Below are 14,318 nucleotides of genomic sequence, written 5' to 3'. Positions count from 1 at the left end.
GCGTGAAGAGTTTGACAGAGCACTGAAAGACCTAAGTAGAAACAAGGCCCCAGGAGTAGATAACATTCCATTAGAACTACTGACAGCCTTGGGAGAGCCAGTCCTGACAAAACTCTACCATCTGGTGAGCAAGATGTATGAGACAGGCGAAACTTCCTCAGACTTCAAGAAGAATATAATAATTCCAATCCCAAAGAAAGCAGGTGTTGACAGATGTGAAAATTGCCGAACTATCAGTTTAATAAGTCACAGCTGCAAAATACTAACGCAAATTCTTTACAGACGAATGGAAGAACTGGTAGAAGCCGACCTCGGGGAAGATCACTTTTGGATTCCGCAGAAATGTTGGAACACATGAGGCAATACTGACCCTACGACTTATCTTAGAAGAAAGATTAAGGAAAGGCAAATCTATGTCTCTAGCATTTGTAGACTTAGAGAAAGCTTTTGACAATGTTGACTGGAATACTCTCTTTCAAATTCTGAAGGTGCCAGGGGTAAAATACAGGGAGCGAAAGGCTATTTACGATTTGTACAGAAAGCAGATGGCAGTTGTAAGAGTCAAGGGGCATGAAAGAGAAGCAGCGGTTGGGAAGGTAGTGAGACAGGGTTGTAGCCTCTCCCCGATGCTATTCAATCAGTATATTGAGCAAGCAGTAAAGGAAACAAAAGAAAAATTTGGAGTAGGTATTAAAATCCATGGAGAAGAGATAAAAACTTTGAGGTTCGCCAAAGACATTGTAATTCTGTCAGAGACAGCAAAGGACTTGGAAGAGCAGTTGAACGGAATGGACAGTGTCTTGAAAGGAGGATATAAGATGAACATCAACAAAAGCAAAATGAGGATAATGGAATGTGGTCAAATTAAGTCGGGTGATGCTGAGGAAATTAGATTAGGAAATGAGACACTTAAAGTAGTAAAGGAGTTTTGCTATTTGGAGAGCAAAATAACTGATGATCGTCGAAGTGGAGAGGATGTAAAATGTAGACTGGCAATGGCAAGGAAAGCGTTTCTGAAGAAGAGAAATTTGTTAACATCGAGTATAGATTTAAGTGTCAGGAAGACGTTTCTGATAGTATTTGTATGAAGTGTAGCCATGTGTGGAAGTGAAACATGGATGATAAATAGTTTGGACAAGAAGAGAATAGAAGCTTTCAAAATGTGGTGCTACAGAAGAATGCTGAAGATTAGATGGGTAGATCACATAACTAATGAAGAGGTGTTGAATAGGATTGGGGAGAAGAGAAGTTTGTGGCACAACTTGACTAGAAGAAGGGATCGGTTGGTAGGACATGTTCTAAGGCATCAAGGGATCACCAATTTTGTACTGGAGAGCAGCGTGGAGGGTAAAAATCGTAGAGGGAGACCAAGAGATGAATACACTAAGCAGATTCAAAAGGATGTAGGCTGCAGTAGGTGCTAGGAGATGAAGCTTGCACAGGCTAGAGTAGCATGGAGATCTGCATCAAATCAGTCTCAGGACTGAAGACCACCACCACCACCACCACCACCACCACAGCAACAACAACAACAACAACAACAACAGTGAGAAAAGAATTCACTGCCATCACGTATCATGCAGAACTGAATTGGCTACTAAAACTGAAGGATCCCAGAAGTAGATTACCTAGGTGGGCATCACATTTAGGTGAGTACCAATTCACAGTAGTTCATCGACATTGAAAACTACACAGTAATGTGAACTAATTAAGTAAGAGCGTCAGAGTGTGTTCCCCAAAAGGCAGAGAACAACAATTGATGAACATGTGATAGGTCAATATGTACTTTCAATCCTGGAAACAAGATCCTAAATTTGAAGTAGTTGGCGTAACACCTTACAAGAGCAGTGATAAATGTAACCTTATTGTTGTACCTGAAAGCCTATGAGAACAAGTGTTAACAGAAAGTCATCGCAGTCCATTCCCAAGACAGACGCGAAAGAGCAAGTAACCTATGAGTAGTGCAACTCTACTGGCAGTCAAACTGGAAAGCAGATGCTTACAGTTATGTTCCATGTTATGATTATGGAATAAGCAGAAAGATATGGGCAAAACAAAATGATCTCTACAAGAACTCCCAGAAACTTTTTGAATGTGTGGATTTGGATATTACTTGTTCCTTAGCAAAATCAAAAAAATGAGAATCATTATATTTTGACCATTCTAGATCACTTTTCAAGATAATGGTACCAATTCTGGACCAAAGTGGTGCGTATTATTAGTTACACTGGATCTTCCAATAGAGCTCACTGTCTTCTACAAGTAGCAACCAAGTTTCCAATTTTACTTCCAACTCGTTACAGCAAGTACGCAGATTGCTGATAATTAATGAGCTAATGGTGACGCAAATTCCCTGACGGGAATGTACAGCTCGAAACAGTTCATCGAACCACCGCGAAAATTGGAAGTTATTATGTTGTCAGTGGGCATCATTTGTGGGACACACAATACATCCTGTGTTTACAACATGAAGGTTCATACTGCCACTCAGCTCTTGTGAAACTATCTACAGTGTGTGAATGACCTCGCAGTTTGACTTTGCAACATCAGCAAGAGGCAGCAGCAATGAACATGTCAGAGACATAGCAAGCAAATGACTAGAAGTGTGGAAGCATGTATAGGCTTGTAATTATCAGTCATTCTTCCAGCACTCTGCTCAATGTGATCACACATACATGTAATAGCGGTAAGGAGTAAAGACTTTTACAACAAACTGAATTACGTATATTGGCATTAATGTTCCCACACCCCATAACTACTCATCCTGATGCATCCTGAAATAAATCCATGATATGTGTAACACTTACTAGTGTTCAAGAAACATGATCAATGGTACATTACATTTCTACCAAAACCCTATGAATCAACGAACACACACCTATGTTTTCTTGATACATAATTTGCAATTTAAAGTATTATTTCTAAAGACCAGATTATATGCATAATAAAAACCTTAAAATATGCATGAAACGTGCTTAAAAATGTATGAAAATTGATGAAATATGCAAGAACAAATAATAAAAAAAACATGGTTACTGTGTGCATTATATCTCAAAGTCGAACCTGTGCCTATCAATTATGAGGAAGAGCACTGGCCACACGAAAAATCTGTACATTTAGAAAGCTGACATCATTTTCCGAATACTTTCTGGTAGAGGTTACGAAGGAGACCTTTCTGGAATTATTTTATAAAAATTTGCAAAATGGGGATGCATACCATGTTTCAAGAACTGTTCCTTCTTTGCTATTGTTGTCGGTAACAAGCAGATGTGGTACGAGTGAGTCGCAGCGAAAAAATCGATATGTACAGGACCAACTTCGAGATATATCGCATGCAGAGGGGCATGCTCAAAAACTCCGAAATATTTTATTTAAAAAACAACATACAATCACAAATTTTTTTGAACAGCATTAACTTTTAGTTAATACTATTGGACCAAATCATTCACAATTTATTTTACATTTTTCTACTACTGTAAACATAAACAACCACGTACTGTTCCAAATGTTCGGTAGTAAGATTGTGTCTTTGATCACTCAGAGCATTTTTATAAGCAGAAAAGGACCTTTCTACATCAACTGAGATAACCGAGCAGTATTTGAATTTGGGTTGTTTTTTTTTTTTTTACATGTTCCATTGATCAATCACACGGTACAGTAGCCATTATCATGTGGAACGTGTCAAGTCCACAAGCAATGCACATATGAAATAAGATTTTTTAACACAATACTAAGTTAAAGAGTAATATTTCTATTATTTACCCCATTCCTTTAAATTGCACAAAATGGATATACTATACTTATGTATTTATTTACTCCTCTTCAAGAATTCATCTATGGTATAGGAGGAGTTGTCAAGGAGATACGATTTCAATTTATTTTTGAAGCTATTACTGCAGTCTGTCAGACATTTTATTTCATCTGGTAATTTGTCGAAAATTTTTATAGCAGCATATTTTACCCTTTCTGTGGCAAAGATAGGTTGAGTAAAGGATAGTGTAAGTCTTTCTTTTTTATGGTATTATAATCATGAATGTCACTGTAGTTTTTAAAGTGGTCCATGTTGTTGAGAACAAATTTCATTAGTAAGTAAATGTACTGCAAGGCTGTTGTAAGAATTCCCAATCTTTTAAAAAGATGCCTACATTATGTGCGACTATGAAACCCATAAGTTATTCTAACCACTTTCTTTTGAGCAGTGAATACTTTTTGTCTAAATGTTTAGTTACCCCAAAATATTATTCCGTATGACATCAGAAAGTGAAAGTATGCAAAGCATGTTAGCTTACTAATTTCTATATCCTCAAAATAGGCAATTATTCTGATTGCAAAAGTTGCTGAGCCTGGTCGCTTTAGAAGATCCAAAATATGAAATTTCCAATTAAGATTCTCATCTATATGTACACCCAAAAACTTAGTATGCTCTACCCTGTCTACTGACTTCTGTTGATGTGTTATATTTATTGAAGAAACTGTACTTTTTGCAGCAGAAAATTGGATTTACTGTGTTTTTTCAAAGTTTAGAGCAAGCCCATTCGCAGAAAACCAATTAATGACTTTTCCAAAGACGTTATTTGTATAATTTTCAATTGGAGTTTCTTTAACTGGATTAATAATTATGCCTGTATCATCAGCAAACAGTGTAAGTTCAGCTTCCTGTTTCAGATAGGAAGGGAGGTCGTTCACATATATCAAGAACAGAAGGGGATCCATCATTGAACCATGTGGAACACCTAATGTAATTTCATCCCAGTTAGATGAAGTGGCAAACTTATTTAATTCACTGGACCTATGTAAGGAAACTTTTTGCTTCCTGTTCCGTAGGTATGACTGGTATGCTATTCCATTTATACCGTATAGTTGTAATTTCTGTAACATAATGTCATGGTTCATACAATCAAATGCTTTGGAAAAGTCACAGAAAATTCCTATTGGTGACATTTTACTATTTAAAGACTATATTATGTGGACAATGAAATTGTATATTGCTGTCTCAGTGGAACAGCATTTTTGAAATCCAAACTGTGATTTACTAAGTATCCCATTACTGTTGAGATGGCTAACCACTCGAGTACATTACTTTCTCGAAAATTTTTGAAAATGCTCTAAGCAAGGATACCGGTAATTATTGTCATCTGTGGTGTCCCCCTTTTGTAGAGAGGCCTGACAATGGCATATTTTAACCTGTCTGGGAAAATACCTTGAGTTAGTGATGCATTACATGTGTGAATCAGAACATCAGCTGTAATTGCTCCAATTGTTTTGATATCTTATTAGAGATTCATCTACTCCAACAGAACATTTATTTTTCAAAGATTTAATAATTTTACTTATTTCACAAGAGGCTGTTAGGTGAAAGTTAATCTGACTACATTTTTTTTCAAAACAGACTCTTCCATGTACTGTCTGGCTTTTTCTTTTGAACTGCTCTCACCAATTTTTTCTCCTACACTTAAGAAATGGTTGTTAAATACATTAGCTACTTGTGTACTGTTGGTTAGGATGCTCTCATTCTCTTTAATAGTAATACTACCTACCCCAGCAGTTACTTTTCGTGTCTCCCTCCTAACAACATTCCATATCGATTTGATTTTTTTACGGAGTTGTTAATTTCTTCTCTAACATATATATTTCTTGATTCCCTTACAACTTTTCTTAGTATGTTACAATAATTTTTATAGTGTAAAACTACTGCTGGATCTTTGCTAGTTCTTGCTGTCTCACACAGTTTTCTTTCCCTTTATGAAGACACTTTAATACCTGTAGTAATCCAAGGTTTCTTTGAAAAGTGTGTGGTGTTACATTTAGTAATTTTCTTTGGGAATCAATGTTCAAAAAGGGATATAAATTAATCAAGAAATGTGTTGCATTTATCATTAGCATTTGGCTCATTATATACATCTCCCCAATTAACATTTCTTAAGCTTTCTCTAAAGTGCTCTATAGATACCGGGTTGAGCGAGCTCACACTTTTACTTAATGGTTTCTGGACTCTACACCCTGTTAGGTTCTGTAAGTTAATCAGTTGTGCATCATGGTCGAACAATCCATATACCACAGGGAAAGCGTGTGTTATACATCCTCTTTCTGTACAAATACATTATCTATTAGCGAGCTACTGTCCTGCGCTATACATGTACGGAAACTGATCACTGATTCTAAGTTATATGTTGTTAATAACACTTATAGTTCACTTTCCCTATCAGAATTACTTAGAAAGTTTACATTGAAATCACCACAGATTAATAACTACTACTTTTTGTCCGACAGACTTTTTCATGAATAGCTCCCAGTCTCCTAATGGAGACCTGTAGACTGTTGCTAATATCAATACTACATTATCTAGCTGAAGTTCACATGCACAAAACTCAAAGTGCAGATCAACACAAAATTTGCTTACTTCTACAGTTTTGCATTTAACCCTTGTTTTATGAAAATTGAAACTCCTTCATCCATCCTATATCTACAAGTGTAAGATGCTAAATTATACCCACTTATACTGACACTATACATGCCCACAGTTACAATATGTTGGCACTTATGGTTTCTGGTAAAAGTTCACCTGTTGCATTAATAAAACTATCAAATTGGCACAAGGGTTCAAAGCCTGGATTATTGTTTAAAATGTTTTCGAACTTTTCTTGGGAATACCTCCGGCAATGAGGAGTTCACTAGAATAATTTTATTCATTAACTGAATAGATTCATTCAATGCCAAACCTTGAGTTTCAAGCTTTTTAATACTTGCAGGTATATGGGAAAAATGAGTACTAATCACAGCAATGTCTTTTTTAATACAGGAATCATTAAAAGCTTCCTTGCACTGGCAAACTGCCAACGTCTCTGCACTATCGAAATTGTTTACTATCCCTCTAATGGCCTCAAAATGTTCATTTAAAAAAACACAGCTTCAACCCACATACCCCAACGAGTTACCACTGGTTCGGGAGGTCAAGGCACGTTTGGTGTTTTTTTCTTTGTACGTCTTGATGCAAGCAGGAGCCTTTAGAAACACTGTCTTTGAGGATGAAATCAGTTTATTGACATTCACAAATGTGGAACGTACTCCTTCAGCAAGGTGATGTACTCAATGAGCAAAGCACGTCCCATTAATCAAATTGGGATAAAACACTCTGAGGGCTTTTCCTGCTTTGATCATATAGGGAGCAGCATCTGAAATAAACACAAACACCCTTTCATCTGCAGAAGATTCTGGAAATATTTTTCTAATACCCTCATTCACAAATCTGGCAATCATAGGATGATCTACTTTTTCAAGTTCTTTGCAGGCCGCTAAATAGGTAGAAGAAGGCTCTTCTTTTAAAGCACCAACAATTAAGTTTGCAATGTAAAGGCCACAAGTGTGTGTAGTTTCATCAACTGAAATCCAGATAATGCTGTCCTCGAGTTCATAGTGTATTTCTTCCAGAACATTTACGTAAATTGTCGGTATGTAATTTTTATGCAGTGTTGATTCATCTGGTATATATTATGATTTAAGCATTATTTGTGCAGGAAGCCTTTGAGGATAGGGTTTGTATGTTTGTGAAAAGGAATGTTGCTTGCAGTGAATGCTTCACACACATCCATGTTCAACCAACTTTTTGTTTTCCTTTGGACAAATCCCTGGTACTGCAACTTGCTGGTCCTTTCTTCTGCATTCCTGTGATACGACGACTTGTCTTGACATGCTGGTCTATTTGAAACTTTTTTTTTTTTTTGTACGGAACGTTTCTCTCACAAACTTGACAATATAAAGCAATTTCGTCATATGTAAATGTTTCAGGATGGTCAGCTATCCACGAAATGACGTTTCTTTTTTCAGGCAACATGCCACACAACATGTTGTAAACACGTTCAACTGTGTGTAAATGGAAAGCTAAACTGAAACCACGGACATGCGACTGAAAGCTTGATTAGTTTAATTCAACTGTTACCGACGCGTACGGTATGACAGTGGAGGGGATTAACCTGGATTAGCCAGTGCAGGAACATTGACTGTCTGCCTGTTCCTGTTCCTCTTCTGTAATGATTTCACTATGCAGTGGCCTCTCGGTTAGTGATTGCATGCAGTTCTAGGTTGCGGTCAATCTGTAAGACATCAAAACTAGATCGAGCTAGAGACTGCCCATCTAAATTTTTAAAATATTGTAAACATAGGTGAAAATATGCATCGTGACTAGTTTTTAGTCAAAATATGCAGTAACCAATGAGAAGGAGCCAAATATGCCAATGCATAAGCAACATCCAAATGCATATAAACCAGTCTCTAATTACTACTGTTAACAGTAAGGAGAGAAAGGGGAGAGGATGGCTGAATGCTCAATAAGTATATGAAAACATTTTATTTTAATATCACAGGCAGTATCAACATATAATTTTTCAAATGAATTATTGTCCATCTGATGCTGGAGGACCTCGTCGAAAGGAAGATTTCTTCTGCGTTGCAGTATCAGTTATGCTTGCATGCAAACTTCCAACACTAAAAGGGAGAAAAGTGAATGAATATCAAAGGCAACAGAGTAGCAAAGCAAAGTTGCAACACATACCATAAAATTAAATTTTTAAACTTTGAACTTCAGCAAATAATAAAAATTTAAAAAAATAAATAAAAAAGAAAAAAATGCGGGTCAGTCAACTGGTCAAATATGTGGTAGGCATACATTTATTTGCTGACTATTCATACATTAAAATAACAACAACCACCTCCCTCTTCACAATCAAAAATATGAAATTTACATACCTGTTTACATTTATTTCAGCAGTTAAACTGCTGGAAGCCGACACATCATCAAGCGTCAGCTGAAACAATTTATTGCATTTACTGTATATGACATTTAAAGCTACTGCTTGCTTTATTAAAAACACATTCTTCGACTTCAACATAATGTTTAAACAAATTGCAAAAATAACAATATATACACAAACTGAACTGAGTGATGTTGATAACTGATATAATTATTGCAAGAACACACACACTCACACACACACACACACACACACACACACACACACACACACACACACACACACAGTGTCGGACCACTGCAGGACATGCAGGTAAAGTGTCAATAAGGTTCTGGAAGGTGCCAACAGGGATGTGGAGCCATGCCAGCTCCAGTGCTGTGGCCAGCTAGGCTAGGTTTCACGGTCGAGGATCCATGGCACAAACAGCCTGATCGAGGTTGTCCCAGAGATTCTTGATCGGGTTTAAATCTGGGGAGTTTGGTGGCCAGGAGAGCACAGTCAACTCATCCTGGCCCTCTTCGAACTACACATGTGTAAAGTGAGCTGTGCGACATGCTCCTTGTCCTGCTGGTACATGTGAACGTGCCTAGGATAAACAAATTGCAAGTAAGGGCGAACATGGTCCCCAAGAATAGATGCATACTTTCATTGCTGCACTCTCTCTTCCACAATGATAAGATCATCAAGGGAATGCCATGAAAACATTCCCCAGACCATAATGTTCCCTCCTCCCACGGACAACAGAATAAGGAGGTAAACCATTCTGGGTCCTGGTGAGCAAGAAGTTCTTCGACGCCTCTGTACGCCTTGATGTCGCTTTGAGAACTGTTGTGGCTGTGTGTGTAAAGAAAATAACTTGTTTTGTGTCAATCGTGAGCAAGGGTCACTGAAATTGGGCTGTGGCACAATGCATTAATATTGCTCAAAAGATAACAAACATTATTTATCACGCATTTCCCAAAGATGAGCAACAGTTCGACACAAACATGCAGCCAAAGTGAATGTGGTAACTGTACATGCACGTTCAATTCAATTTTGGCCTGAAGATTATGAATGAGATTCAAGAAACAAACTTCTAGGGTTACTTTCCAGAAGGAAGCTACTACCCAAAGCAATCCCCAGCACAAACTGACATGGAGAATAAACTACACAAAGCCAGGATGTAAGCAAAGAGGTAAGAAGCAAGAGCATAAATAACACTCCAATTAACTATAGCTAAAAAATTATCTTAAAATAAATTTTTAAACATAAAAAAGTGACCTAATGACAACACACCACATTACTGAAGCACACTTAAATCTAAGAGGACGTGCAAAGCAGAATGAATTCGTTATTGGTGTCTTTGATTTCTCGAGCTCTAAGAGTTCCAAAAGATGAATGCTCACCTCTGCAACGGGGATGTGGAATGAATGTCACAATTCAGGAGAATACTCTAAAGAGACTCCTAGACATTTGTTCCCGAGTGCAAGGTGGTGATAGAGACAGTTTGTTGCCTTTCGAAAAAGGTTTCATTACGTCAATAAGATCTCTCTTTGGACTTTTTGAAAGTCTAAAAAGTATGAAAGTCAGCTACATATTAACTTCCAGACTAAATGAAGATCGCTTGGAAAAATTTTCTCCTAGGGTATGAGGATTAGAAATATTTTGTATTTGAAGAGAGAAATGAGGTGTGTCTCCTTAAATTTCCAGGTAATGCAAGTGATACTTCCTTCTCTGGAAACACACCAATTACTGAAGAATTAAATGCAGAGTCTTTTTCAGTGTAATGTCGACCCAGATTCTGTATCCCTAAGTTTTATTACAAATTAACTCTGTATAAATGTTGTCGAGGGATCACCAACGCGAGAAATCCCAGAAGCTGTGAATGCCTAAGAAAATTTATTAACATGCTAGCTGAGTATTTGGAATTGCCATGGTACGTATTTATTCCAATCTTCTATTAGCCACCTCCTTCCCCCTGTCTCTGTCAAACCACCTCCTCCCATTCCTCTTTCTGTCCATATCCTCCTCCTCCCCCCCCCCCCCCCCCCCCGTCAATATGCTGCTTCCTCCTCCGTCCATCTGCTCATTCCCTCTCCTCCTCCACCTCTCTCTGTTCATCTCATCTTATCCTTTTTCCTTTCTCTGTCCATTTCCTCGTCCCCCTCTATCTATGAGTCTCCTCCCCCCCCCCCCTCTATGTTCATCACCTGCCATTTCCTTTCTGTGTCAATCTCCTCCTCTCCCCTCTCTGTCCCCTAGCTCTGTCCGTCTCCTCCTATCTGTGCCTCTCTCCTCCTCCCCCCTCAGTATCTGCCCTCCTCCTCCTTTCTCTCCCCACATTATCACAGTCATCCAAACAAGAGACTGGCAGTTCTTACCCCACCAGTATTTCTTTCCAAATTGTAACGAGTGTGTGTACCAAATCAGAAATTTTTCCAGGGGTTTACGATGAGTTGTTTACAGACGGCTTTGCTCGTATATCTACATGTCAAATTTATTTCACACATATTTAACATATTTCATGCATATTTGTACATATATTTCGACTATATGTCTAGCGAATTTCAACCTGCAGTTTCATTTTCAGGCATCTTAATGTTTATATCGTATCTGCTGAGCTACATGCTGTATAGTGACATAATTTTGCAGGTACATAAAGTGGCATATGTGATACAGTCTGCAAAATGTGTTGTGAATAGAGTTAGTAGTAATGAAGTAATAAATTAAAAAATCATGCATGGTGTGGCCGTTTCTCAAGCATCTCTCTGTGTGTAATGTCATATCTCCTGTACTGTATGTCATGTAATGATACAGTCTTTTAGGTACATTCAGTGGCACATGCGATTACTGTTTCCGAAATGTGTTGCAAATTGAGTTAGCAGCAAAGAAGTAATAAATTTAACCATCATGCTTGGTGCAGTAGTTTTTCACGCATTCACTGTTTATGACCTCATACCTCCCGAACTAAATGTCGTACAGATCTCTTATGTCCATGATTTTGGTGTTCATGTTTAATTACAAAATAGATTACATGTATGTATGTATGGTCCCAAACTGGTGGTTCGAGAGGTTTGCAAGAAATAAGCTCTTGTCTAATAGAACACCTGACTCTCCATGGCAGTAATGGCAAACATATTTTCACATACTCTCGCTCATGCAGCAATCAAAACTGCAACACAAATGTTTTTCTCCGTCTTATAAAATACCTGCAAAATACGAGAGGTAACACAAACTATTGTCTTAAAAGTTCCTTCCGCCAGGACACAGTTACCTTCCAAATGATACAGATTTTTCTTTTATTAAAAAGAGACTAAAAACTAGTCATCACATCTTTTGTCTAAGAGATCAGTATGATGATGTTCTTAGCTGCAAGGAAAGTAACACTGATTACCTAACAGAAATGAACCACGAAAACTTCCATTCAACAGCAAACTTAGAAAAATGTATCACCCATAGGAAAAGAAATGTTGAGGTGAAACAATTAACTAGCTGACAATGAGATGGATCAATACTGAGAAGGCTGAACCATTTGCTATCCAATATAAAACTACTTTCTCACCAGAAATGCCATTTGGAAAAATTAATATCCCCACAAAAAATGGAAACTGACCTTTAGAAAGTCTAGCTGATGTTCTACATGGTCTTCTTTATAGTACATGAAGACTGATCTCCATGGTGTGCGGGAGGGGCGGGGACCGCATTTTCTACTTGTACATTAAGTACTATTTAATTACTTACATTAATACTTGTGATTTTTTCATGTAAAATGGTCCTGTTTGTGTTTATTTGTTTCATTAAATTGCCTGTATTCAAACCACACAATATTTTGTCAACACCTTTCAGTCGGCAATGTGACTCACTCCATACAAAGCAGTTTTTCTTATGGGAGAGACAGCCATTGAATTTTTTTATATATTTATAAAGTGCTGAAAACGTAACCTTAACATCAGTTTATTCTAAATATGCTGAAAAATTTTAGAGCTTTTTTTAAAATAACTCAATAACTAATTGTTTGTACTGAACATTTTCATTTGATGGAGTCAGTCAGCTTGGCTTCTGAATGCCCCATACATGCATACATATATACGCACACCCACTTTTATAATTTGTATGGATGAGGTAAAACTGTGTGGTTGTGCAGCAATTCTGGATGTTCTTCCAGATGCAGTGAAATACATTGCAAGTTATACTGCATTTAAGTACCAAAACAATGATAAATTGTTAGGTATTCCAGTAGCAAGAAGTGAATTAGAAGAGTCTATTGCAGACTGGATATCAATTACATCTCACGATGATCATTACTCTCCAATACGAGCACGGAAAAACAACATGTTGCAGTTTGAAGGAGAATTTGTTGATTTTAATGGAAACGGAGTGCGCAAACAAAAAAATGTTGTAAAGTCTCTGTGCTCTATTTTGAAACAGTTTCCATACAGTTATTGCTCTTTATGTAGGAACAAGAACATTCATTTAAGGATTAGGTCTCTGAATCAATAAGCAAAATTGGAAACTATAAAGAGATATGCACAAGGAGGAAGCTGCTATGGATTTCACCTTCATCTGATAAACGGCAACAGAAATGTGGAACAGTCTACACTACCATCTGTTTCTACACCAAACAAGTGAGTTATGTTTCATCTTAATTATCATTTCCTAATGTGTAATACATCTGTCATGCCACTTTATTTAATTTGTTCAACTATGTATTGAACCAAATTGAAAGTAAAATGAATGAATAACACCCCAAAGCAAGTGTGGTGCAGTACATCTACTGAATAATCAAACTGCTGTGCTATGCTATGCTGTGCTGCCTCACCGTGATGTCAGCGGGCTCCCGCCAATAGATCGCATTTCTGCTGGAATGTCCCACACCCCCATTCCCACCTCCAGCCTGATACCCCTTGCTTTCAGATGTTTCATGCCATACACACCAACGGTCACCTGACCAATTAATCTGGAAAGGCCATTTATCGTCACTCAGTGAATGTCCAATTGTGGTATTGGCATGCAAATTCCAGCCTTCACCACTGAGCTGACGGTGCCAGAACTGCTGTAGCAGTGGCTTAAGACTATGTCATACACACAGGATGCAGGCATTCAAATTTTCTCTTAGCTTCAGTGTAGGTCAGTCTGTCTAGCGTCTTGTACTCCACAATTTTCCTTTCGTTCTGGAGAATCCTGCAGTCAGGCGAGCAAGGCGAATGGTGCTCTCCACAGCTGACCCAGATGGGAGGCAGGGCACATGGAGTATTGGGAAGTGATGGGCGTCCGCAATCTCGGCATGTGACGCTAGAAGTACAGCGGAAAAACATATGGCCGAACTTCCAGCACAGGGGAGGGATATAGGGCTTTACATCACACCGGTAGACCATCACGTTGACCTTCTCGGGCAATGTATCACCCTCAAAGGCCAAGATGAAGGCACCGGTGGCAACCTGATTATCCTTCGGACTCCAGTCGACACGCCACACGAAATTTACACCTCACTGCTCTAAATTGGTGCGCAGCTCATCATCGGACTGCAAAAGAAGGTCTCTGTGAAATATGATACCCTGGACCATGTAAGTGATGGTTATAGAAATATCCCCC

The 14,318-nt window shown here is 38.1% G+C and overlaps 1 protein-coding gene across 2 annotated transcripts in view; it reads right to left on the bottom strand.

Moving 5' to 3' along the window:
• The window catches only part of LOC124721882 (heat shock 70 kDa protein 14-like), a 261,865-nt gene that overhangs the window by 70,677 nt on the left and 176,870 nt on the right, over positions 1-14,318 (bottom strand). For both annotated transcript variants that reach the window (XM_047247031.1, XM_047247032.1), the window contains one exon: positions 8,743-8,801. In XM_047247031.1, the coding sequence (XP_047102987.1) occupies positions 8,743-8,801 (59 nt within the window). The remainder of the gene's footprint in view (positions 1-8,742; positions 8,802-14,318) is intronic.

Source organism: Schistocerca piceifrons, chromosome X (genome assembly GCF_021461385.2).
Source record: "Schistocerca piceifrons isolate TAMUIC-IGC-003096 chromosome X, iqSchPice1.1, whole genome shotgun sequence".
In the NCBI taxonomy this organism is placed as follows: domain Eukaryota; kingdom Metazoa; phylum Arthropoda; class Insecta; order Orthoptera; family Acrididae; genus Schistocerca; species Schistocerca piceifrons.
This window is presented reverse-complemented; position numbering and strand designations above follow the sequence as displayed.